Below are 21,114 nucleotides of genomic sequence, written 5' to 3'. Positions count from 1 at the left end.
TGCGTTTGCGAAACAGCGCAGAGTGCGGTTTGCTGGAGATGAGATAAATGGTACACACGGCTGGGGTGTCTCCCTGGGATGCTGTGGCTGTTTCTTTGTTCCAGTTGATGCCGGGGGCTGCTGGAGGTGAGTGTTAAAACCAAATCTGTGTATCCCGCACCGGGCTTGCTGTGATGCTGGTAAAATGTGCTGCAGTTCCTGGGCTTTAGGATTGCTGTTAGGGGGAGAGGCCAGGTGCTGGGCTTGTTCTGTCCAAAAGGGGAGGACTAGTAAGAGCTGCCAGAGGCTGCTGTTTCAGGAGCAGCACCCGCTGCTGGCCCCCTGGGCTAGCACTGGCTGCGGCAGCCCACCAAGGCATGGCGGGGTTACTCGCAACCACGCTGTGGCTGCGTGCGTGTGCCAAACAGCCAGCTGCTCTCGGGGAAAGGGAAGGGCTCTGCGTGGAAGTGATTATGTTTTCTTCTCCATTAGTGTGATCGTAGCGATGTACTGGGAAGGAAAGAGGGACTTTGGTTATGGAAAGGGAAGGAAACTGGGAGCTCTGGACCCTGTTCCCAGCAACTCTTGACAGTGTCAATTATTTCCTACACAGCGTACAAAAGGTGTTAAGGTGCTTGTTTAACGTTGCCCTGGAGGTGTTACGTAGCCTTTCTCTGTCAAACATACTCGCTCTGCGTAAATCAGTGTTCCCTAAGCACAGTGTCTGATGCATTAGTGACATAGAAAAGAGCAACCAACATGTCGGGGCCTGTCCTTGGAGCCCTGCGCTGCTTGGCTAGTGTGTCCGTTGCGTTTTTTCATGACCGTGTTCTGTAGCTCCCTCACGGATAGGAACATGTGAAAACCTAAATGTAATGACATAGGAGTTAATGAATGCATGCATGAATTTAGATTGACCTTAAGATATCATTACATTATCATTAAGCATCACAGCTCCATCTTCCAGCAATGGGGTCTAATCCTTGTCTTACAATCACATGGATTTGTAATTAGTCAAATAAAGCATCTCTTGTGACTTGTAAGATGAAGGATAGTCTTATGATAAAAGCAGAGCACAAAGCTTTGATACTGTGCCCAGTGCTCTTTGTTTGAGTCTGCTATGAACTTGTCAAAGCCACCTGTCTGTGAAATGTGGAAAATCAGAAGTTCGGCATGTTGTCTTCAAGCACAGCATAACTGCAGGGTCACTGGCTGAGGTCAGTGGTGGAATTTTTTCCAGGTACAGCGAGAACCATTGCCAAGCAGGCACCCGAGTGTTATCTCAGGTAAATATCAGGGAGCCCTTCCAACCTGCCAAAACCGTATGTCAAACCCCATTTCTCTTTCTGGCTGTATGGTGTGGGATGAGCAGAAACCCCGAGGTTGTGGAGTCCAGCCTCCTCCTGTGATGACAGCTGTCTTCAGAGACCTCCTGAACCCCACCTCGACGGGGTTTAGCTTTCTGCCCTGCGTTACTTTGAGTGAAAGGGTAACTCCACCCGCATTACTCTGAGACTTATCAACACCCTGGCTAAATTTAGTCGCGGCTGTTTTCTGCCCATATTTCCTTTCATTGACATTAACCCTTTGCAGGGGACGCGCTGCCCTCTGAGGTGTGTGGCCTTCTGGTGCATTGGTAGACTGTCACCCTTCGCTTTGCTGGGCCAGTCTCTTCAAAACGGGGGGGCCACGGCTGCGTGGGGGACGGTGTGACGGGCGCCATGTCGGTGCTGCCAGCGAGGACGACTCCCTCCACCCACCCCGGTGCGGCCATGCTGCTGTGGCCCGGGCCCCCCTGCCGGCGGGAGGGCTGGGGAGGGTCCTCCCCCAAAACGTGGTGCTGGGAAGCACCGTATGACCCTCCACCAGCCTTGGTCACCCCGGTGGCCGCTCCCTCCGCCTTTCCAGCGTCACCGGAGGTAAGTTAATGGCCTCCCTTGTATTTCATGGCATAAAGACCAGCGATGGAATCCCAAACCCCCGGCTCCGCTCCTCCAGCCCCGCGTGGCCGGGGGAGCAGCTTGGCTCCGGCACGGAGGGCTGCGCGGGGTGCTTCCCCTTGCCGTTTGGTGGCTTTTTCCAGAAGGGGATTTATTTAGAGCGGTTTTTGGTGGCGTTTTCCCCCCTCTTTTCACATGTCGGAGTTCTGGGCGCGATGCGTGATTGCTGCAGAGGAGCGCCTCTTTGGCGATGCGGCGCCATCTTTATTAACGAAAGCTCAAATTTTGACGCCGCAACCTTTCGGTCTGATCCAATTGCTCATCACCAACCCGAGCATGAATAACACAGTACAAAATCTGCCGGCGCTCAGGCTGCTCCCAAACAAGCGCATCATTCAACAGCAGTCAAAGGCCTTCAGCGGGGCGGGGAAAGCCACCTGCCCCGCTGCGGCCCCTCTCCTGGGCGCTCACGGCTGGGGGGTCCCCCCCGCTGTTGGGCTTCGCTGCAGTTTCGGAGCCTTACGTCAGGTTTTGTACCGCACGGGGAAAGGAAAGCGGCGAGGCCTGAGGGCCCCTCAGGCCTGAAAATGGGGGACAAGGCCGGGGGGGGACGGACACGGTGCGGGAGGCCCGTCTCCATGGCAACGGGGCGGTGCCGCCTCGGCGCCGGCGGCGCGGAGAGGGTGCGGGCGGGGCGGGGTTTGGCCCTCGGGGGCCACCGTCGGCGGTGGCCGGTGCTGGGCCCCCCGCCCGGGGGGGGCGCTGTTGCTATGGCAACGCCGCCGGGCGCACCGGCGGGGCGGGCCTGGCCTCGGCGGGCGGCGGTACCGGTACTTCGTCCCCCGGGCCGAGGCGGGGGTGGCAGCGGCGGGACCCGGCGGTGAGCGGGGTGTCCGAGGCAGGCGGGGCCGGCACCCGCGGGGGGCGGGTAGCGCCGGTGAGGCGAACGGCGACCGCACCTGCCGGCGGGGCGCGGGGCAGGCCCCTCGGCGGGAGGCCGCCGGCGGCCCCCCGCGGCCGGGCCGCGCTCCGTGCTGAGGGGCTGCCGCGCCCCAGGGCGGGTGTTGGTGTCACCGCGGTGAGGGACGCTCGGGGGGCCGCTCCCGGGCGGGGAGCGCCCGTCGCCGGTCTGCGGACGTTCCCCGCCGGCACGCGTGGGGTTCGCGTTTCTGGATCTCCAGATGGGTCCGTTTCGGTACAAAGGGGCGAAACCACAGGCGTCCGTCACGGTATCCCTCTTTCCGTCGTCCCTGTGCCCGACTGTGAACCCACAGAGGCGTTGTTAAGCTCCGCAGAGCAATCCAGTCACGGCGCACACACACACACGCACCCCCCAATTAGAGCAGAGGCGGGCGAAAATGAAGACTTGAGATTTTCTGAATATTTTCGGTCCCTATTAAAGCCGAAGCACTTTAACCTCTACTTCATCAAACCCTAAATGGAACAGGAGCTGATACAGGATTTTCTGAAGCAAGGTCATTAAACTGAAATGATCTCTTCAGCCACAATTACTTTATGTTACGACAGAAGAGGCTGATTTTTATGCTGTTTCCCTTTATTATGCATATCCTAAATAAACTGAGCAGTTTTCAGTATTTGTGTTGAGTGTCACGGGCTGACGTGAACGTGTTTTGTTAAAGGCACAGCTCAGCTTTGTCACTGTTGCGTCCATTTATGATGAAGCTAAATAGTTCTTTTGCGCTGAATCTGTACTAGAGCAAAGTAACCTCCATTGAGAAGCCCGGTACGTGCCACCACCCAAACCAAGGATATTTGTGAGGGAAGGGGCATTTCCAAGCAAAAAGGGTTATGTGTCGGATGAGAAGAGGTGCAGGAAAAACACGATGAAAATGGAGATGGCGTGGGAAGCCAAGGCAATAGTCTGAACAAGTTTGAAAATTTAAACTTAGAGAAATCTAGAGTGATTCTCGTGGCAAGCGATGGCTAAAAAGAAGTGAATTAGGAGAAAAAAAAATGCCTGATTTTCTTGAACAAAATACAGATCAAACAAAAAGAAGAGCTTTTATAAAGTTTGTATACAAACAAGTTTGCAACAAAAGTGCCCAGCTTTATTACCATTCTTTCCTCTTAAATAAATCTTGACTAAATTTCGAGGTCTAAAAGGGCAGCGCTCTTGTCAAGCATGAAACGCAGAGTTTTAAGAAGTGGAGCTGGTATTCGTGTGAGTAAATAACTGAGAACTCTGAGATGGTCATCAGAATTTAAAGCAAAAGCTTGAAGGAATTTAAGCAGCGTCTTCTGGACGGAAGGGTTTTTACAAACTGTACTGTATCCAGCCTGATTAACTGGCTACTGAGTATTTCCCATTGTTGTCGTCCTCGGAAATTCAAACCAGAACTGAAGCCTTCTCCCCGCAGTCTCAGCTGGTGTCTGCATGACTTTCTTTACCCCTACTGCTAGCGGAGGTGATACGGTTTGACAGCTAGCTGCTTGTGAATGTTCAGCCACTCTAGCAGAAGGTTCCTGTCAAGAGTCCAATGAATGTCTTCTCATTTTAATATGTCCTTATGGGAAGCTTTTTGATAATTTCATCTACTGTAAGCCATGGCATGGATCTTCTAGGACTCGTGCATCCCACATCTTTGCCATGTCGCTTTAAACAAGTTAAGATTTCTTTAAAGGCAAGCAGGCCAGGCAGATATAAAACAACCATGTAAAACACACCTGGGAGCAATGAAAGCTGGTAGTACTTCTAATGGACATAAACCAGCGATCTCTTTGTTAAAGGATGGGACTAACACTTCAGAGATCATGAGTTCTAGTCTTGGCTCTGTCAGAGACTCACTTCAAGACGTTAAGTCACCTTGGTTTGCTTCGGCTCAGATCTGCCCCTAGTAGTTGGAGCTGGAAATGCCCAAACCGTTCATGTTTATGAGCCATTAGCGCCCCTTAGTTCTGAGGTGCTGTGGCACTATCTAACGTGGTCGTATTGATACTGCTCGCAAGCTTGATGTGGGTGACATAAGAGATATCAGTATTCTATATGTGTGTGTCACTAGAGTTTTAAAACAATTTTTTTCCTCTCCTTTTTATAGTATTGCTCTAACACATCACCAAAATGAGTGGAAAGGAAGATCAAGGAGATCCAGCAGATATGGGCGATTTAACAGAAAGTGGAGAATACGAGGATGACTTTGAAAAAGACCTTGAATGGCTAACTAATGAAGAAGAAAAAGAAAACCTTGGTGAAAGAGAGGTATTTGTTAAATTAAATGCTAGTTGTCTTATTTAGAAGACAAAATTGAGTAATATTTGGAATCACAAGCACAAAATTCAATATGGTTTGAAATGTGCAGGTATATTCACTGAATTTTGGCAAGGAAGGTTATTTCGAATTATAGTGAAAAATAATCCAGTGAACTGGTTGTTTGGTTATAACTGCCTTAAACCAGAAAATTCCACATTCATTGAAAATAATATGTTTGTTTCAAAAGTACCTCTGGGTTCCTTCAAGTGTTTGTGTAACACATGTCGTTCTGGTTTTATGCTGTCACTGATGCTTTACGGTGCAAGCCATGGTTAGTTAAACTTTGTGCAGATGTGAACATGGAGAAACTGCAAGAGAGTTGTTAGTGCCAAAAAAAAGCTATTCGTTATGGCATGCGCTATTTGACAGCCTGCTTTAGAATTAGGGTAGTTAGTGCTGTTCTTCTCTCTCGCTATTTCTTTTCTCTTTCTCTGATACTGTTCTTTGTTGGGAGAATAGACTAGTTTATTTTAATTTTTGTAGAATCCTGCAAAAAATGAAGAGGATATTGAAGCACAAATTGTTAAAGTTGTGGACAAGTTTGAGGAAGACAATGAGGAAATGGAAGAGAATCCGGATCAGCTTTCAGAGGCAGATGTCGATGCGAAAGTGAGACCCTCCAACGAAGAGAGTTTGGCATCCCAGTCTGATGTTAAACAGAGGGACCGTGTATCTGATACTGATAGTGAAAGCTCTATCCAGGAATCCAAGCTGGAAAACCAGCAGGAACTGGATGAGGAAGAGGATGAAGAAATAAAGCGTTACATCTTGGAAAAGATTGAAGAAGCCAACAAACTGCTGGAGAATCAGGCTCCTGTGGATCAGAACAGAGAACGGAAATTAAAATTTAAGGATAAGTTGGTGGATCTTGAAGTTCCTCCTCTAGAAGACGCTGAAGTTTGTAAAACTGACTTTGCAAGAGGAGATGACGTTTCAAATAGGCTATCGCAGTTACATATTTCTAATGAAACGGGACAGGAAAGCACATCACTTTCACCACGTGCTGGCAAGGATGACGAAAAGAAGGATGGCAAAATCCTGGTGGAAAAAGATGGGAAGTTTGAACTCTTAAGTTTACGTGATATTGAAAGCCAGGGCTTTTTGCCCCCTATAAGTGTTTCTTTTACTGATATTGAAACTCAGCGTACGTCTCCAAAATCTTCACACTACGGTCCTTTTGGCACTGCCTCGGGAATGAAGGAAGTACCTCCAGTAAGACCAGGAGCAGCTTCTTTTTCTCCTGGTGGAGAAGAGTGTGTGTATTTCCCTAAGCCTCCATCTAACCCTAAGCATCGTCCAAATTCTGCTATCAATGCTGCAAGAGGTCTGGGAAGACGGAAGACTCCACAGAGAGCGCAGTCTGCAAACATGCCCGTGAGAAGCTCCACTTACTGTCTTTCTCCCAGGCAAAAAGAATTGCGGAAGCAGTTAGAACAAAGGAAAGAAAAACTGAGGAAAGAGGTAAAGATATAGAGGCAACAAGTAGATCACAGTGACCGTCCTGTTCCTGTGCTTCACAGAGACCACGTGTTCCGGGTATTTACTCCATTTTTCCATGATAAAAGAGGCAGCAATAATAACAATAATTATAATTCTCTGGAGTTTGTAGAGAATCTCTCAAAACTCCATTCCTTAAAAGAAAAAAAACGCACAGAGCGGCATAGGATCATGCCTTGCTTACAGGAGAAATGAAGTATTTATTTAATATATCCTTCATAAGCAGGCCTGCTGCTGCTGCATGGTCCTTACTGCTTTTGCTTATTGACTCTCTTTCTACCTAGGTTCCATTACAGGCCCACTGTTTACTGAACGTAACACGCGGTATCGCATCTCCACAGATTACACTGCAATGCAGGAAGCTAACGTTAACCACACTGATGCAGGTGCACGGTTGGGTGCTCGGGAAGTACGTAATAGGCAATTATTGTCTGGGAGAGTGTTCAGTCATAAAATAAGATTTATGCAGGAGGACTGTGAGACCTATGAACAACGTGGGGTGTGTTTAACATGTATGGAAGATGCAGCTGACTTCAAAAGTGGCATGCCTTGTTGCTGGCGTAAGATGCATGCAGGTGAACTCACATTGACCAATAATGTAACTGGATAATTTTTTCCTGTAAAAAAGTTTTGCATGGGTGAGGGTTGTAGTGAGTTCTCTCAATGAGTTTGTTGCAAAGTAGGGTTTTTCCCCCTTTCTCTGTTAATCAATACTACTTTTCCTTCTTATTTTGTTTTACCTGGGTGCCACACAGAGGACAAAAAGAAGAAAGTATTCCTCTACTGAGGTTATTCTTCTTGTATCTATAAAGGGCAGTAATTTAAAAGAAAAAAAAAAATTCTACTTTAGAAAATAAAATCAGTATTTTATATATTACTGGGGAAAAAATCCTTTCAATTCTTTCTCAGCTCCTTATTCAGAAAAAAGAATATTTAATAGAGAGTCAGCCTCTGACAGCTGTAACAGGAACTTCAGAAATCTTTACTAAAGATTTAAAACACGTTGATGTTTTTCTTTGCTTTGCATTATGATGATGCAATTACAAAATGTAACTTACTATGTATGTTGCTCTATAAAAAGAGCATGAAGGATCTACCATTTTTGTGTGCCTTGATGTTCTAAGCAAGCTGGCTCAGTAGCTTCAAAGGTTGCTTTCCATCCATGGATACAGGTCTAGCCTGCTTTATTTGAGAAGTTTGCTGAGGTTGCTCAGTAACGAGGGGTATGAAGTGTGAAGAGTTACTGATGTGTTTTCTTTGCACACACAAGGGTAGATCTCTTGACACCATAGTCTGCGTATTTAAAGTAAAAGGTAGTGTGGTGGAGGTAAGGAAGGTTATTTTCCTAACAGTGTGTACTAAATCCCTTCCTCTGTTGGCTGACTTACGAAAAGGTAAGAATGTACTACCTTATTTCTTCAGTCTTGAATGGAGTTCTTCCATTCTGTGATGGATCTGACAGGCGTGAAACATTTCTTGACATTACTGGAATCCGTCTGCTTCATTTTGGTGCAGTTTCTTTCATTTCAGTAAATTACAAATTGTGAATTTGGAGGATAGTCTGAAAGCTGTGTGTAGGTCCGAGGAACATCATCTATTCGCAAGCAGAACAGATTTCTCCGAGTGTTGAAATGAGTGGGGATTGTAGCTTTTGTGTCAAAGAATCAAAACCTGGTAAAATGTCCTCATCAGCTTCCTGAAGCGTCGTTTGAAAACTTTTCTCCTCCTTGTAGATACTTGTCATTAGCTAAAATGCAATTAGCAAGTACAAAAGACTTTTCTCAATTTTGTAAAAATCACCTCCTTTTGTAAACTTGAAAAAAGTGTTAAGCTAGTAATACTCCTTAAGTAAACTCTTTACAACGTCATGTCCAGAAAAAAATCCTCATTTATAAGGTAGTGCCTGCAGTCCATAGGGAGTTAAATACCCGTTAGGCTTTAGTGGCCCATCAAGCCCGAGAGTTTCATTCATTTTTAAAATGCATCAGTTGTTTAAACTGATTTTAAGCCAATCAAGCAGAGCTATTGGGCAGGCTTAATTTTAGAAGTCCTGGCCTGTTGCTATTGAATGTCTGTGCGTTGCGGTGTATCATGGAAGTGGAGGTACAGACGGGGTTAGACTGAAAGTATCTGAATGTAACATGAACCGCTGAAGTGCTCAAACTCATTCCTTCCTCCAAGTAGTGTCACCTGTGATGCGGTCACTGACTATCCCTGTTTCATCAGTATTTTTGTGTCTCCCCAGTATAACTCAAATGGCTTATTTGTTGTCTATTGTGACAGTGAAGGCCTTTGCAGATTAAAAGATGATTCTCTTAAAAACTAAGTTTATTCACACTTCATTCCATTCAAGGAAGAAGAAAGGAAAAGGGAACAAGAAGAACAGAAGAGAAGAGAGAATGAGATGGTTTTTAAAGCTTGGTTACAGAAGAAGAAGGAACAAGTGCAAGAAGAAAAGCGAATTCGTCGTGCAAAGGAGCTAGAAGACATGAACAGCAAAGTAAGGTCTCCCTAATGCAAGACTGGGCTCCGTAGTGCTCTGGTTAGACAGGAAAACCAAATTCTAGGCCTGTGTTCTTAGCTACGCATACAAAAATTTACAGTGATAGGAAATGTTTTTGTTACGTTGCTTTCTGTGCAGAGCTAGATTGACTTGCATGTTTAGGATTGTTCTGCTTGGCAGGGTGGCTTGCATCATAGAAGCTGCATATATGAACTTAACGGCTATAAAATCACAGGAGACACAGTCATGCTCCTTTTTTATCAGGGGAATGACTTGATTGAACCCTGCAGTGAACAAGCAGCCAGAAAACCCTTTGAAGTGTATTCCTTACCATCAGAACTTGTTGGCAAGCAGTTAATGCATGTGACTTGACCAAAACCTGCAGATTCAGATGCTCTGAAGTTCCTCTGCCTTGCAGCGATGGGCTTGAAAAGCTAAATTCACTATTTTTTAAAGCATACCGCTTTGAATACTTGCTCATGTATATATTCCATGCCAGATTAGCATATGCTCTAATTTGCTTATATAAAGTATGTTTCGTGGATAGGAGATGCCAGCAGAGTTAAAAAAATTATTATAACGTGATTAATATAAAGGTCATGTAATGATAAGCCTTGTGTATGTATGTCTTTTTTTCTAAAATAGGAGAGGAGCAGGAATCCAGAAGAAGCCTTCAAGTTATGGCTTAAAAAAAAGCACCAAGAACACATGAAAGAAAAACAGATAGAAATTTTGAGACGCCAAGCTGAGGGAATTGCCTTTTTTCCAAGAACAGAGGAATGCAACAGAGCCTTTAAAGAGTGAGTAGGGCCATTCCTAGGGAATCATATTGGAAAGTTTTGTAGTCCACCAGCTTCAGACTGTAGTTACTTTATGGTACATCTTTACTGCTGAAGTCCGTATTGCTTTTTGGGTTTTGGTGGGGTTTTTTGCATGAATATGCCCTCATAAAGTTACACCCTAGTAGAAATGCATCAATTCCTGGATGTTGTTTGTTCAGTGTTGTGACATCACTTGTCAGAACCTGAGCTGAAATAGTAAATTGCTTCTGCTGAAAAAGGGACATCCTTCTCCCCTACCCCTTTTTGCCTGTTCTGGAGCAGGCTGGGGTTGATTCAGTTCATTACACAAGCAGGAAGTTAATCCAATAAAATGGATTCAATTCGAGCCCGAGTTGAATCAGCTCAACAGAAGGGGGAGGTAAAGGTGAGTGCAGAAGCAGGAGAACTGGGATGGAAAAGCAGTGCTTCCCCTGCTCAGGAGTGGCGGGCTTTTAGACTGGCTCAGCCACGACACCCGAGTTTATCCTAGAGGACAATACGACTCTAGTTAAATGGGGGCAAGTCTCCTTTGAATGGATGACGTAAAACTTAAAATTGCAACTGTCAGTACTTCTAGTCCTCCTTCTCTCTCCGCAGGTGGCTAAAAAGAAAGAGAGAAGAAAAACGAGCAGAAGAACTAGCTGCTAAAGAGAGAGCAAGGCAGCTTAGGTTAGAAGCCAGAAGAGCAAAACAGATGCAGAACATCCACTGCATTAATTCAGAGCCTAAATCCTTTCGCTTCACAGACCATTACAGTTGAAAGGTTGATGTAACCACAGGGTTCTTGGTGGCAGCCCTCTTAATTTTTACAGCTTGAGCTTTTGCTCTTTACAGCTACTGTTTGTTTGTGGTGTTTTTAAAGCTTTCAAGCAAGTTGAACAATTACCTTCACTGACAATGATTTTACTATCTATTTATTTGTAATTTTGTTGAAAAGCCTGCTTTTACATATAACTCAGGGATCTTCTTGGTTTGACCAAATCCAAATGAGTGCGAGATCTATATGCGAGGGTGGCAAATACACATTCCTGTCTTTAAAAGGCACTTTATACTCACCTCTACCATGAATTCCTGGCTGCAGGCTATTATGTAAAATGTTGAATTTTCGCTGGATTAATATTGCTCTTTGCTGCTGCTTGTGATGAGGACTGTACAAGGTGTTACGTTGTTGGAAAATGCTGTTTCTGGTACCAGTTTCTATTGATCTGTTGACCAACTGTTAATTCTGGCTAGACGGGAGGACTGTTTTATTTTAGTTCAGGGAGAGTGGTCGTTGAATGCCAACGTTAATGTGAATGTGCAACAGTTTTTGAAACTTATTTCTGTGAGTCATATTCAGTAGTTTTCTATTCCGTGAAATTAAAAGGTTGTGTGAATTATGACCTTTACCACTATCAAGGAAGCTGGATTCCTTGTATACATGTCCATGTTTGCTGAATTAATGATAATAAACTACATCACCGTACCTAGCTAAATTGTGAACTCTTGTCAGAGGACATGCTGAGGTCACTCACGAAATCATTAAGTTAGTGGAAGATGAGGAGCATCCTGTCCAGCTATGTGTCCAGCAGATCTCATGATCTGGCATTGTTCTTACGTTTTTTCCACATTCAGAGTGTTTTCTGGAAGCACTGTAACAGAAGGAAGTGTAGTAGATGCAAAGGAATTTTGCCGTTAGTATTTTTCTCTTACCGTTTTGGAGATAGTTACAGGCATATTGAGAGAGTCCTGGTGTTGGACCACACGGTGCTGGCTTGCAGCTTTTACCAGCATAGATAAAGGGCATGGATGTGAAATGAAAATTAAGCTACAAAAGAAGTGCTGCTTGGTTCATTACCTCAGACCAGTAGAGTGAAGGGTTTTACAGTTCCATGTCATAGAGTTCCTTTTACGCTGCAGAGAAAACAAGGTCAGAAATACAGCTATATTAAATCCAAAACTGCAACCTGAAAGCAAGCAAGCAAAGAAAGTTTATTGTAGCTTTCTCATGCAAACCAAAGCATGGCCAGCAACAGCAAGAACTTAGAGCTTAACATATTCTGATCATGGTATCAGATTCAAAAGGAAAACTGGGTAAAAGCAACCATTTCAGAAACCCTTTCCCCAAACTGGGCAGCTGCATATGATAAATTTGGGAGTGAAACAAAAAAATTAAAATGCATATTTGCATCCTCCTACCTTTCCTCTTTACATTTGCAACTTAAATAGGCTTCTTTGGATTTAGCAGGTTATCTGCTAAAAGTTCTCTTTGAACCTACATCAAGATTATAAAACCATACAAGTAAAAAAATATATAATTTTTTTTACCAGTACCTGTGCAAACTTAGTGCTTATCTTCAGCTTCCCCTAACACCCAGGAAGACCTTGGGCAAGGACTGAGTTCTAATGCTAGGTCAGGTTTCAACACTGCGTACTAAAGGAGGTATATCAGTCTGTCTTTGCTGAGGATCAGCTAGGCAACAGCTTCACTCTAGAAGCTGAAATAGATGGAAAAGCCATTATTTTACCTTTATGGAAACCCAAGAATAATCTCACCGCACACAGCTTTCCAGAATCCATTTAAAACCAGTTACTATTTATATATTACAGCTAGAGTTCATTCAAGCTCTTTCCCCTTCTTGCCAGGAGGGCTGCAACACTGCATATGCTCTTACTTTCAGAGCTTATAGCTACGAAGAATCATTGCACATATTCCTTTTTATTACTAAATTTAAAAGGCTGAACGTAGGCTTGGGGACAGTTCAGCACCTTGGCTAAGATTAAAAAAAAAAACCAGCATGGAGCTAACCACTTTCCATGGCTTTTTTTTTTTTTTTTTTTAACATAACCTATCAGCACTTCGTTTACTTTGGTATAGTTACACTTTTGTCTCCCTCTAAAGAGAAATTCATTGATATTTGCTAATAAGACTGTAAACCTTAAATAGTCAAGGGCATCTCTATCCTCTACAAATTGGAACAGCGTAACATTTTTGGTCTTGCCTTTATAGAAGAAAACAAGTAGCTTTCCAGACTGAAAAGTAGCAGAAGTATCCCAGAGGCTAAGGAAATCCTGGCAGTCCCTAATGTCAAGGGGTTGAGAAGAGGAAACTGCATAGTTTCCAACATTAAACCCACCCATTATGGAAAGAAATAGGAAAAAGGGAAGCCTGCTGAACATCAACTCATGTAATTCTTCCGAAAGAGTGCATGGGCAGTTGCACTGGCTGTGTTATTAAAGGGCTAGCAGCTCTCCTTGACAGTGATTGCAACAATTGAAAGTCACGTCTTCGTATCTTGTGTATGGGTGAAACCTTCCAATACTCTTCTTTGTGGAAAGGAAGGATGACGGCGAAGTCTCAGAAAAAGAAACTTCTGTTGTTTCTGTACGTGCTGCTGGATCCAGTACACGTAGCACCTAAGGATGGAAAAATTGAGGCTGAAAATGTATCTGTTAAGTTTAATGGGTTTGATCCTTCTCTAACAGCTAGGGAGGATTTCTGCCTAAAAGCAATTTTTCAATTTTTTTCCAAGTTGAAAACTAAATACCCATCTACCCAGTCCCTCAATATAAAGACACTAAGTACTGTTTATAAATTAGTAATCTCCATCAGAAATCCAAGGTATGATTTTATTAAGAATAAAAAAAAAAAAGCTAATCTTTTTAGCAGAGTTGAACAAAACCAGGCAAGAACATCACAGATCACTAGGCACCGTGAGCGTCCTGCTGCTCGACTATTACTCAACTGCTTCCAGACTCAACTGTTAGTCTAGTTTGCTATTTGAACATCAAGCTTCCGCACTGGAACCTTATCTTGAAAGATAAATCATATAGCTTCCTTCTCTCTGGGTTTCCACCCACTTTCAACAGAACTGATTTTTAGGGCAACAGAAACTACTGCTGAAGTGGTGTGACTTATTCCTACCTGAACTAGGTTTCTTCTCCCACTCAATTTTTAAGCTCAACTAAGTATTTTCAGTTGGCTTCCTCCTGACACACTAGCTCTAAACAAATTTTGACCCAGTTATTTGTGGTGCTAGGGACAGAGAAGGAAACAGTATGTATCATTATATTATTTATGTTGTTCTGCTTATTCTTCCAGTTTTGTTTTTGTTTGGGTTTTTTGTTTGTTTTTTTTTGTTTTGTTTTGTGTGTGGGTTTTTTGTTTTGTTTTGCGTGGGGAGTTTTTTTGTTTGGGTTTTCTGTCCTTTTTTTTTTTTTTAATGAGGGAAACAGACAGCTCTATTCAGCAGTTTCCCCTGCATATAATTTTTTAAAAAGGCAAGATATTAAGTAGTTAACACAAAGCAAAGCATTTCTTTCCGGAAAGAAGACTCTGTGCTGACAGACTGAGATGTACGAAGAGTTCTTACCATTTCAGCCATTTTCTCAGCAGGGGTATTGCAAAACTCCACAGCTGTTGAAGTCTTTTTTGGACTGGTAGTGCCAACATTTCCAAGAAGATGCGAGCTTACAGCTTTGGCTAGCTTACAATTCACAGCTGCTAGCTCTGTTGTAGTGTAAGGTTGGGCGCTAGGATAGTACGTCTGTTGCCTCCCCCACTGAAGAGAAACCATCAGCTCCTCCAGCAGCCTGCGCAGAAAGGGAAAAAAGCACTAATAGTGGGTTTTGTACTCTTTACTGTCAGCGCACAGCATACTTCAGAGGAATTGTCTCTTCCAAAGACTTACTGCACAAGCCAAATGTTAACCAAAAAAGGAAGTTTACGTGTTCAAAACCAAGGAGGCAACAAGGGTATTCTCCAAGGCAAGGCCTCCCCAACACAGTATTGTAATACTGATAAAACTTATCTGGCAGGATAAGCATTAAAAAGCCAACGCAGGTAGAAGAATCTGTGTTTTGGAAGGAGACAGAGCAGCCTCAAAGTCAAGACAGTAAGTGACTAAATAAAGGAAGTCTGAGGATATGAGGGATGTCAGTTCCACAGTTTATGACCCCTAACACCTCAAGGGAATGATGAAGAAAGAATTAATGCTACTTTGGCTTTTTCAGCTCTGAGACTGAAAAGTAACCGTACTATCCATCAGCATAGTTGATTTCTGTTGAATATCACTGGAATAGGGGAAAGTTATTTGATTCTTCTCTGGCCTAGCATAAACAGACAGAAATGAAAAGTTTGCACAGAGGTAGTCTGGATTAGAAAAATCATACTTCTGTGTATCAATCATCTCCTGACGGAACTGATCACGTTCATTCAGCAAGTCCTGGATTGCACTTTGTGCATCCCTGGTTTGACGCTGAAGAATTGCTCTGGTATTGGTTAGCTCATCAGCCATAACCCTGCAAAAGAAATCTCCAATCAGTTGTGTAAGCGAGCAGCTTGGAAGTCACCTTTGTTCTACTACAGACCGTAATTTGTCAGCTCAAACTAAGTATTAAGCTGCCGTTCTCGCCCCCCTCCCCCATGCAGGGCCTGTATCAACCTTATTACAAAGGACATGTATTGAGAGCAATTTCTGTTCAACTACAGCCAACACAAGTGCAAGATTATGTTTTGACTTGATGAGTTTAAACAATCTTGTGTCACTTAATACAAATCTGGTAACAGACATTTTAAAACACCTTGAGTACGTGAACATGGTGGACAAGCATCCTGACAGATAAAGCTAAATACGTTTTGTTTTACTAATACGGTTCCCACAAGTATGCTGTAATCCTGTCTTTTTGTACTCATCTCTACAGATGACAGCTATGGCTACAGACTGCGTTCATTCACCTCTTTGCCTTTCCCAGGGGCAATAACTAGATGGTCTATGTGCCAGATAGGAGCATGTAAGAGCTACAGCTGTGAGACGCCTGTTGTCATGTTTTGCTACGCCACGTGACTCGGCACGGACCCCTCAAGCAGGTATTTCAGATGACTGCCATACTGCAAATGCAAAAACCAGAATGACAGTTAAACAGCAACCAGTTAGAAATCCGAGATCTCCAACGAACCGGAATGTTGCAGTATCGAAGGGTGTTACTCTGAGCACATCACCAACCACACTGTCGCTCCTAGAAGGGACTTGCATCCCTGATCTCAGAACTCCTATTAATGCTAAAGAAACAAGTTAAATTAGGATAGTAACACTTGCCTAGCTAGGACTAGGACAAGTATTACATTCACTCAATATGCTGAAACTTCTTAAGACCAGCAAATGAAAGGGAGGATGCTCTATTCTATTACCATTTCCTTCAAGCAGTAAGGCCTTTTTGTAATACGTAATACTCTCTCTTCCACACTGAGCTGCCCTTCCCAGGAGATCCCCGAATCACTGTAAGCAGAGTTCAACCAAAGCAACTTCTTCACACATTGATGACTGTATCCTACTTGGGGGGTGGGGGTGAAAATCAAGCTAATTACCTTTAAGATGAGTCAAGACAGCTTGACAAAAAGGCATTTTTAAACCCTAAACTGCACACAGTCTATCAGAAATAAGAACTTCTCTCGCTATGTTGACAAGAACTGTAGTTAAGATTTGAAGAGGTTTAGGATCCACTGTATTACCTCTGAAAAGCCGAACTATTCAGATTTACAAGGAGCTTACTTTGTACCTTTTCTGTATACTCAAACCTCATAGTAGGTGTTAGTATAGCTGTTGTGGCTGTCCTCGGCATATTTAGGCACATTCCCAGGCATTGCAATGGGCGTACGTAATAAAAGACTGAAGGAGAATGCCGTTATAACACTTCTGTAAGAGGGAATACCTGCTTGCTAGGAATTTGCTTCGCCACACATCACACTGTATAGACATGCGCTCTAACTGTTCAGACAACTGGGACATATTCCGGCCCAGGACTTCATTTTCTAGGATTAGCTGGTTTTTCTCACGAGCCATCCGTTCAAAGTGATACTCCAGATCGTCCCCAACAGAAGCGACAAGTAATTTCTTCAGCTCCCGATTCACCTAGGATTAGACCAGACTGTCTTGTAATTACCACCATAGAATGAAACACCTCCTGCTTCCAGAATGCGGTGCAAGTTATTGCAAATACTTAACAGTAAATTGCCTTTCTCTTTCCAGAATGGGACAAATCCAATGCAGAGTATATTAAGCCTCACAGTCCACTCCAGTGAGCATAAACATTTGAGACTAATGCACGTTTAACACGTTCTTGTTTAAATGCTAGCAGAGGCCAAAGAGGAAGAGTGAAAGCCGGCTACAAGAAACAAAGAATGTTTCCGTAGCATCTGAGTCCTGAATCAGTAAGATAACAAAGGATTAGACAAGACATCCACAGATTATATCACGTAGAATATTTTAGTCACCCCTTCTGTGGCATAACATTTTTCACTTAGCAGTTGAGTTGAGGGGCAAAATTTTTCCTCACGAAAGACCCATTTCCCTGCAGCCCTCCAATGTGTTTCGCCCAGCTTCAAGCCTTTGATACTTTCATCTGTTGTCAGAGAAGCAGCACTGGATTGCTCAGATGTACTTCTACTCTGTATCTTAGCTGGTAAGTTGAAAAGGGAAACTATCTGTTTCAAGGCTGGAGTGTCATAGCAGTTCTCTTCGGTCACATTCACAAACTGCTTGTATAAACCAAAGCAGCTCAGCTGCGTGAGAGAAAATACGTTTCATTTCTTACCTCTGTCTGTATACGCAGCTGATTAGAGAGACCTTCTTTATCCTGTAACAACCGCTTTTCTGAATTCTTTAGCTTTTCGATTGCATTTTTCAGCTCTATCTGTTCTTTCTTGGGATCTGCAACTCCATCTGACTGATGGAACGTGTCTCCTTTATGTCCCACTGATTTAGCTACCTTAGCATTTTTAGTTGGAACAACATGGGTGATAGCTGCTTTGGGGACTAATATACGAATAGCTTCGACCTCCACTGATTTCTCAGCAGGTACTTTCCCCAGCTGCAGAACTCCGGGACTCAGGGAAGAGACTGTCTTTTTATGTGGGCTGTGGTGGGTGTGATGGTTCGTAGTGTTGGCTCCAGTGATTACTTCCACCGATTCGGCTGTCTGCTCTGTTTCCATGCCATCTCCGGGTCCTCGGACGGGCGATGAGGCATCATCAACTAAAATTTAGAAATAGCAGAGGGAAAGTTTACCACCTTTCATTTTGTTATAGTCCCATTGTAGCTCTTCACTTAATTTCTGTACTTCACAGTTACAAATTTTCATTGCACACTGCATGTGTAAAATAGTCCTTTGCAGCAGCAATTATAAAGCACAAGTTAGAAAACTCCTCAAGTGTGTTGCTCATTAATACTAGTAGTACAAGACAGACATTGATTTGAATTGTATTAATCTCATTTTAATTTTAATTTTAAAGTGAGATTAATTGTATTAATCTCATTTTAAAAGCAGTCTCATTTTAAAAGCAAGAATTAAATGAAAAGCAGCTATTTGCTAATAGCTACTAACACCTTAAGAAGTTTAGCAGACTTTTAAGTAGTACCTACCATGTGTTTTAGTTGTCCAAGTGAAGGTTTAAGAAAAGCCAACAAGCCAGTTCTGCTTCATTTCTAATCAACAGACCCCAGTATTCCCAGCAATGCTGCATTCTGCTCTGAATTCCTCAATATGCATGATGATGTTTACTGAAACTCATTTTATTTAGGTTCACTAAGTTTTCAGCTGAATGAAGTGTCATTGTAGTAGTTTCCTCACAATGGGCAAAGGCAAGAAAGTTTCTTAGAACATAGCTACACACACTGCTTTTTTCCTCATACTGCGGGCAGTTAATGTGAGCCTGCGTTCTCTATCCAAATAACAAATTTCAAAAATGCTGTAGTAGCACCATTATATTGCCCTGCTTTCAAGCTGGCTGAATCACTACCAACAGGTTCTAAATACTAGAGGAGGACTGACAGACAAGTGTACAGACAGATGACAGTACCAGTGACAAACTTGTTTTTCAGTACAAAGCTGGATTACCAAACTACATTCAATTAACTGCTCCATCCAGGCAGCTCTGGTTTTCACCGCAGTAATGAAGTCACATAACTACTTCCCAGTAGCTACATGAAAGGAGTAAGTTTAAATGAATGGAGCCTGGCATAATTCCCGTCTTTAGAATTCAAGTTAAAGTACTTTTAATCCAGTCATGTGAACCACCTACCTTTTTCTAGAGATGTCATTTTCTCTTTAGCAGTCAGCTCTTCCTAACCACGTAAGTCTGCGGATGAAACGAGGCGGAGGGGGGGAATCTTTAGCAAGGTAACAGTGACAGTTAATCTTGGATTACCCTATTTTCCAGTACAACCTCTAAACTCCAGTTCAGCAGCACGGTGAAAAAAAAACCCACACCAAAGGAAAAAACCCAAAATGATAAAAAGCACACCAGGACCCAAAGAATTCAAAGGAAAAGGCCTATAAAACTTCTGCCACTTGTTTCTTTTTTCACTGAGATCTGGACTTCAACTCTTATTTCTTGCTCCTCATCCAGTTCCCATTCCTCAAATTTCTCTTCCCGGCCTCCCTCCTGTTTTCAGTGGGCCTTCATCTTACTCTTTAAAACTCTGGAACACTCCCAGAGTACAACTGCATGACCACGCACAGATAACCTCAGATCATCACAGACCCACAAGAAAGGGAAATCCCACACTGTGCTTAATGCAGACCAAGAGGTGAGGAGGAACCGATGGCAATTTTTTTACAACTTTTTTTAACAGAGCCAATTCCCAGCCAAAAGCAGGAATCAGTGCCCTGAGTGGCTGCACATGCTCGGTTTAAGCCAACAGTAAAACTTCACCCCCCGTTTGGCCCAAACTGCCATCCTGCCCATTTTCTCCCTTATTCACGAGCTCTGTTGACCACTGCCTCCTTTACCCACAGGATCATCCACTCCCAACGCCCCAGGCCTCCCTTTTCTAGGGTCTGCCACTAACTACAGCGGTTTGAGATTGCTATATCCTGTTGGTTTTTTTGTTTGTTTTACTTCTCCCTGTTATTCAAAGGAGATCTCCCAAAAGCCTTGCTTCCTTTCATTATACCACTAACTCAGAAGGCTTAACTACAACTTTTTTGACTTCCACTGCTACAGCTCTCTGCCCTGAAAAGATAATGGCAGCACTGAACACACTACTGCCAGCTTTCTAGGTTCACGATTTGTTTTGTGAGAGGTAGATTTATCTTTTGCAAGGACTAGAAGACAAAAGAAATTACTTTCCCTCCTCGTGTTTTCTCAAGCTACAGATGCAGGAACATCTTGCTATCTGTTGCTTCTACAGCTGGGGGTAGGTTTTTCCTCATTTAAGACCATGATGTGCTAATCGCCATTACTGTTCATTCATTTTGGATTGAGGATCTCTACTCATTTGAGGAGAACAAGGAGGAGGAAAACAAAGCTGCTCAGATAGAGGCAAGAATGCTCAATAAAAAAACTGATTATGAGAATTTGGTCTTATCCCCTTCATCTGAGCCCACCTGCTGGGGATCCTCCTCCTTCACTGTTTATGTTATAATACAGTTCTTACCGTCCTGTTACTTTTAAAGCCTCAATGTAAGCCTCTGCACCCCCCCTTTTAGGATGTATCCCTATAGGCAAAACTCCTCCACTGGTTGAATCGTTAACCACTGCACCCCTCGGCTAACGTCGTGCCCTGCAGAACCCCACACATGACAAACAAGGCAAGGAAATCCTGCACTAACACGGCTGAGTCACGATCCACGAAGGCCTCGGAAAAGCCCCCCCGCCCCAGCCCCGGCCGCCCAGCCCCCGCCGCGCCTCGGCTACCCGGGGCGAGGAGCTGCGCCCTCCCACCTCAGCGCCGCAGCCTGCCGGTAAGCGAAAGCTGGACGTTACCCACCGCTCTGGAGAAGAGGTTCCTCACCCCGCGGCAGTACCGGCCAACGCGCACCGAGGCCTCCCCCGCCCGCCTCAGGGGTTCCGGCCCTGCTGCCACCGCGCCGGCCGCGACCCGCGGCCGCCCCAACCCCGCCAGACCGGGCCACCCCGCGGGAGGGGCGGCGGGACCCCGGGGCCACTACCGGAGCGCGCACCAGCACTATCGCGACAGACCCTGTAACCGCCGCAACGGCCACCTCCACCAACTTCCGCTTCCTGCGGCGGGCGGAGCGCTCCGGGGTGACGTGTCCCCCCCCTCAGCCAATCGCTGGGCCGTGCACGGGGGCGGGGCTTCGGTTGCCAGGGCGCGGCTTCGCGTG

General features: G+C 44.3%; 2 protein-coding genes across 11 annotated transcripts; one reads left to right on the top strand and one right to left on the bottom strand.

The window, feature by feature from the left end:
• Positions 1-110: 110 nt before the first annotated feature.
• On the top strand, positions 111-10,768 carry CCDC181 (coiled-coil domain containing 181; the record flags this gene model as incomplete). The annotated part of the gene is made up of 6 exons (XM_082304649.1): positions 111-126; positions 4,976-5,136; positions 5,671-6,648; positions 9,038-9,184; positions 9,833-9,987; positions 10,606-10,768. Exons 2-6 carry the CDS (start codon positions 4,999-5,001, stop codon positions 10,766-10,768), a joined length of 1,581 nt encoding a protein of 526 aa, XP_082160775.1. The 5' UTR covers positions 111-126; positions 4,976-4,998.
• Positions 8,381-21,014, bottom strand: BLZF1 (basic leucine zipper nuclear factor 1). 10 transcript variants are annotated; one of them, XR_014227469.1, is made up of 10 exons: positions 20,757-20,936; positions 19,067-19,123; positions 17,581-18,020; positions 16,699-16,898; positions 15,160-15,288; positions 14,361-14,580; positions 12,322-13,404; positions 11,846-11,901; positions 11,475-11,639; positions 8,381-8,431 (listed from the first exon to the last, which is right to left on the bottom strand). XR_014227469.1 is itself a non-coding variant. In XM_082304652.1 (7 exons), the coding sequence occupies exons 2-7, from the start codon at positions 19,083-19,085 to the stop codon at positions 13,222-13,224; spliced, it is 1,191 nt and encodes a 396-aa protein (XP_082160778.1). In that variant the 5' UTR covers positions 19,086-19,123; positions 20,950-21,014; the 3' UTR covers positions 11,994-13,221. The 10 variants fall into 10 exon arrangements, 5 of the variants coding, with proteins under 5 accessions (XP_082160778.1, XP_082160779.1, XP_082160780.1 ...); XR_014227470.1 differs by lacking the exon at positions 8,381-8,431 and having other exon boundaries at positions 11,029-11,639; XR_014227472.1 differs by lacking the exon at positions 8,381-8,431 and having other exon boundaries at positions 11,029-11,639; positions 13,125-13,404.
• Between the last annotated feature and the right edge of the window lie 100 nt (positions 21,015-21,114).

The sequence above is a fragment of the Platalea leucorodia genome (genome assembly GCF_965183815.1).
Source record: "Platalea leucorodia genome assembly, chromosome: 2".
NCBI lineage: Eukaryota > Metazoa > Chordata > Aves > Pelecaniformes > Threskiornithidae > Platalea > Platalea leucorodia.
This window is presented reverse-complemented; position numbering and strand designations above follow the sequence as displayed.

Coding starts and splice junctions, on each gene's coding strand:
- BLZF1 (XM_082304652.1), bottom strand. Junction 15,289..16,698: donor AGCAAATTCCTAGCAAGCAG/GTATTCCCTCTT, acceptor TTTCTTTTGCAG/GGTTATGGCTGATGAGCTAA. Junction 13,405..14,360: donor CTGAGAAAATGGCTGAAATG/GTAAGAACTCTT, acceptor TTCCATCCTTAG/GTGCTACGTGTACTGGATCC.